The 5,032-nt window shown below is 50.1% G+C and overlaps 2 protein-coding genes across 2 annotated transcripts; both read right to left on the bottom strand.

Moving 5' to 3' along the window:
* F5Z01DRAFT_543412 (uncharacterized protein) lies at positions 1-774 on the bottom strand (the record flags this gene model as incomplete). Its single annotated transcript, XM_046260547.1, has 1 exon — positions 1-774. A coding segment is annotated over exon 1 (590 nt), but the record flags the coding sequence as incomplete, so codon positions are not given.
* Positions 775-4,096: 3,322 nt separating this feature from the next.
* F5Z01DRAFT_543401 (uncharacterized protein) lies at positions 4,097-4,743 on the bottom strand. Its single transcript, XM_046260546.1, has 2 exons — positions 4,356-4,743; positions 4,097-4,309 (listed from the first exon to the last, which is right to left on the bottom strand). The coding sequence occupies exons 1-2, from the start codon at positions 4,676-4,678 to the stop codon at positions 4,105-4,107; spliced, it is 528 nt and encodes a 175-aa protein (XP_046113285.1). The 5' UTR covers positions 4,679-4,743; the 3' UTR covers positions 4,097-4,104.
* Positions 4,744-5,032: the final 289 nt, after the last annotated feature.

Genomic DNA, 5,032 nt, shown 5'->3' with positions numbered 1-5,032 from the left:
CGCGCAAGCAGGATGTCCCAGCCAGCGGTGGTGAAATGGCCACCCGCGCCGACGCCAAAGCAGTCTCCATGAGGCACCGCCTTGTGGTTCCTGGCGAGCAGGTCAATGGTATGGCCCAGGAGGCAGCCAGGCTCTAATGTGAGAACGTTATGTTCGATCTTGCGCTGCCTCATGGCCGATAAGTTGATCATGATATCGGCGCATGTGGCGCCGTTGAAATAACCGTGGCCTCCGCTCTTCACCGACACAGCCTGGCCGCCATGGTAGAGGTCAAGTTTGGTGAGGATCTGCAGTGTTTGAACCACCTCCGATTCATTGGATGGAGACACCACGACCGCCGGAGCAACCGCACCTTGATCGTGCATCATCGCCTCAGGGAGGCACTCTTGGTCTTTCATTCGCTGAAACTTGATGCTGCGCTCGCCTAGAGCGTCCATTAAACGCTTCAGATCCTCCGTACGAAGACAGTTGCCCTCACTGCCAGCCACAGGCGGTGACTCGTCAGAGTCAAGTTTCGTGGGAGAGCCAACCTCCGTGGGAGACCTTACCTCACAAAGGTCATCATCTCCGTAGGAACTAATGGAGCTCATTATAAAGGGAGCTGTATCGTTTATGAGGGGGTCGAAACACGATGGGCAAGAGGCGATGCTCCGCGTAAGTGTATTAGCGTAACGTCATGCTTTTAAGAATCTCAGATCGGACTGCGCTTTGGTACCGAGGTCAGAGTTTGGTACGGACCATGATCGCGGATAACGATGCATCCATAATCGGGCAATAACGTCCTGTTCCGATTCCGCCGCGAGCCACAAGATACATAGGACTTGGCACCTAGCATCATATCTCTTATTGGTGGGGCGGATGTGATAATAGCGATATGGGCGTCTTGCAGAAATGTCCACAAAGAGCCAGCATGGACCTTGATACGGCCACGGAAAACCGGACCATAACAGGTAGCCGGCTTTTCTAGAAGTCTCCAGGGGCCTTCCTACCCACTGGAGTGATAGCATGGCCCCACTAAGCTGGCAGCCTTCCGGATGGTGATGGGTTTTCTCAGTTGTCCTTGTAGAGGGCTTTGATTTTACCGGCCCAAGCCCAACCCGCAGTCCCTCGTATCCCCTATCAGCAGCTATTACGCCTGTATCGATCGCTCGTCATTCGATCAATGTCTGATCTTTTGCCCTTGGCGCAACGGCTTAGGCATAGCCGTTACGCCGACTGCTCTGATCCAGAATCTTTAGAGTCACTACACCTGGCGCGACGCCTTAGTCGCCTAAGGACAGAGGGTGTGCTTTAACGCCGCTTCAAATAAAAACGCAATTAGTGCTACATCCCGGCTTACATAGAGTCGGGGAAACTCAGGCCGTATTGTTGGGATCTTTGCTACCCAATTCGTATGAATCCAGGATACGGGATGCAAAGCCGAGTAAAAACTCGATGTCGCACGCGGTCTCTTTTTATCAAGATACCAGTCAATCCGAGCAACCCAATGGGGATGATAGTGGTTCTCAGGAGAGGTGGCCTTCTTTTAAATTCAATCGACCCATCCGTATCTAGCATAACTAGTATATCACCAACTCCTACACACATTCGGTGTGACCTCCTGTTCGCGTAAAATGTATGCCATCACCTATCCGTTATCCTTCTCCCTTCTTTATATATTATCTCCCGGAGCAGTATTTCCCCTCGGAAAATGACGCCGGTGTTCGTGTTACCGTCGGAGGATATGTTATGTCCTTCCAGGGTCAGACTTTGAAGGGTAGCTAGAACAGTTGAACTTACTAACTCAGCCGGCGGCGTGGGAAATTTCGAGTTGTGTGTCGTCGAATTGTATTGATAGTGTTTCTGGTTTTGACGGATGAGCAAGTATGTATCAGTGTTCGGATAACGCTTGCTGATCGCGTCACAGCGCTTCATCAGGCGAAACATGGCGCGCGAGAAATTCTCTCGTGTGCGATCGCGCTTTTTTGGTGGATCGACGTGCATAGTGTGTATGGTTTTCGAGTGTCTCCTGTGTATCCCGGATGCTTTAAAGGCCGGGGTTCCATTTGTGAACTTCATCTTGCCTCGTGGGAATCATAGAGCACAGAGCACCCCGACATATGGCCGCTCCCAAACACTCAACTCCAATGACAAGATGCCAGGTGGGAGCTCCGACCTAAGGTGATGCACTTGCATTGATAACCAGAAGCTGCCGGCTTCGCCCGATTAACTGTCGGAACCTGCGGCTTTGGAGACCTTGTCGTTGCTCCAAGCTTTTCGTCCATTTCCAGGCGGCCACATATGACATAAAGGCAAAGAAGACAGCTTATCAATGACAGTAATCGCCATGAATAACTCGGCACCTCCAAAGCAGCCTACAGCGTCGCGCGACAATCTCGCACTGTCCCCTTTCCAGCGTCTCATTGACAAAGTAAACGATCTACTTCGTCAGTATATACACCATAAAGCCCCAGTCCTCGCTTCTGCTTTGTGCTCTTGGTTTCTTTGGCTCAAGAACGCCTATCTTGTGTCTCTTTCGACGATGACACGGACAAATAGACCACCCACAACAATGAGCATCATGCCTTGCATGCTTTGGGGCCTAATCTTGCTTTTCTGTTTCCTGGTCGCGGGGTTCCTTCCCGTGATCTTCATTGCCTGGCTATGGTCGCATGTTCGGTCCCGCTGTATCAAACTGGTGTATCGCTTACTTTTGTGAGTCAGACCGAGAACGTCTTTGCCACATGCTAACTGAGAAGTCCCTTCCTGATGAGATCGGCTATGGCATGGACCCCAATCAATACCCCTCCCATGAGAGACCTCCAGTTGCCGACCACCTTCGTCTCCGCGATGATTGCGGGGGTAGGCTGGCTGGTGGTGTATCTCAGAAGACACGCATCGCGTGAAACATTTTCGGCGCCAACTCGTAGGAGTCACCAAGGTTCCTGAATTTGGAAGTCACGAAGACGCGTCAAACATATACGGTCAGGATTGAGTGAGTGGTTTGATGAAAAGCAGAAACTACACAGATGGCTTGCCGTTAGCATGATCACTGTTGTGAATATTGGCATATGCAAGGGGTTCGATGTATGTTCGTGATAGGGATTGATGACGAGTCGGGTGTTCAGTAATGGGATGGTGTCCAAGAAAAATCACGATCTAGCTTTATCACAGGATTCTCTTTATTATCAAGCTGACATATAAGATGGAAGATATTAAAATGTACATGGCATATTCGCTCTACAATGCTGCTTGTGGATTAACTGCCGAGGCGAGAGCATGTGTAGCTCTGCCATGGGGTATACATCAGGAAGCAAGGGCTTTAGTATACGGCCGGAGGCTGCGGTAACCAATAGTCTTTTTTCCTCACAGCAAGGCCTCTAGAATCATTTACCGACTAATTAAAGGCCAGTCACCTCTCTCGTAAACAGCGAGCTTCGAGCCTTCTCTTCTTCCACAACTGCAAGGCTTGATCACCAGGAAACGATGTCTGTCTAGTGGTACAATGTTTGAAGTATTCCAAACACACACTCTCTTCCGGTTGGAGCTCAACTGGCAAAATTGACCACACACCCGGCTGGAAGGGGACGACCGCGCTATCGTTGGCTTTCTACTTTCCTCGCCAACACCTGATCACAAGGTACTGAACTCCAGCTCGTCGGGCTTGGGACTGAATTTCAGAAAAACTCAATACGAGTTTTCAGCCAAACGCGCACTGTTGCTGCGCACATTGGAAGCGGCATGTTGCAAGGGCGAGTTCGAGTGCAACCCGAAAACAGTCAAACGACAACTACCATGTCCAAGTCATTCTCAAGCCTCAATATCAGGAAAAACTAATTCAAATATTGGTATAAGGCAATATCAGACTATCTTTGACGTATATCAAGCGGTCGGCATTCTCGATTTGCTCACTGACCGATGAGCCATGGATGGCCAGCACTCGTAGTCCGCTTTCTTTTCCTTTCTATCCCTGCTGCGAATACTTCGAGGACCTGCGTGCCTGGATATTTCTACTATCTACTGTGACGCCTGGGCCTGGTAGTGAGTTCAGTCCCTTCGCAGTCTTCAGAAACAATGTAAAAACTCGGCTGTGGCCGAGGAACCCCGTAGCAAACGTATACCCACCTAATTCGCCTGTGGCCACCTGACGTCCTTCAAACTCGGTAAGAGAAGGCCTTTGTAGAAAGTAAAGAGAACACATGACGCAAGGAACCACGCGCCGATGATGGACACGGTAATGATGGCAGTGATGGACCACTGCCCATCCTGCATACTGTAAACATTGAGGAAAGTCGAGATCAGTCCCATGGCCGAGTTGGTTAAAGTTGGCCTACTTCGTTAGCGAGTCCGTATGGCTATACTCCAGTCCGGCTTACACGATGATATACCGAGTGACCCAAATATAGTTGTGTTGCCAACGCCACCAGAGCCACCCAAGCCCAGCTGTGGCGAACAAACAGATAAAGGACGCTATGTAAAGTAGTGGCACATTTCGCACGGAGCCCATGAGGGACTTGCCGACCTTATTGGTGCTATCCAGGACATCCGAGTCTCGCATAGAGGCGTATGTGGAGGGGGATACAAGAAACCCCGCCAGCAAGAGCCACGACAGGATTCCGGCAACCACATAATATCCTGGAGGCATCTGATCCACCTCCAGCATCATCTTATCATACTGAGAGAGCTGGTTTATATGCATAGAAACTGCGCGGTGAGGCTTTTGGCACAACCTCCTCGCTTTTTCGCAGCACTTGTCATAGAAAGCCATCATGTGAATGAAGCGCTGGTGCGCATACTTGCGACTATGACTTTTATACCCGTTTGTCTACCGAATCATTCGGCTCAATGCCAATCAACTTGTGCCCTTCTGGACTTTTCAGTTCTGTCATGTAACAAAGAAGGAAAAGAACTCCCAACTTTCGATAAGAACGACCCGAAGTTGCGCGTTCATTGTTCTTTGTCAGACATTGAGCGTCGCATTGCCATTTTCGCTCAATACATGGGGCCATGTGTGAACAAAGCGAACAAGGACGGCATTTGGATTGAACTTTAC

This window comes from Emericellopsis atlantica (genome assembly GCF_019669845.1).
Source record: "Emericellopsis atlantica unplaced genomic scaffold F5Z01scaffold_86, whole genome shotgun sequence".
Taxonomy (NCBI): Eukaryota; Fungi; Ascomycota; class Sordariomycetes; order Hypocreales; family Bionectriaceae; genus Emericellopsis; species Emericellopsis atlantica.
The sequence above is the reverse complement of the archived record's forward strand: the minus strand, read 5'-3'. Positions and strand labels throughout refer to the sequence as shown.

Coding starts and splice junctions, on each gene's coding strand:
- F5Z01DRAFT_543401 (XM_046260546.1), bottom strand. CDS start 4,678: ATGCATATAAACCAGCTCTCTCAGTATGATAAGATGATGCTGGAGGTG. Junction 4,310..4,355: donor GTCACTCGGTATATCATCGT/GTAAGCCGGACT, acceptor CTAACGAAGTAG/GCCAACTTTAACCAACTCGG.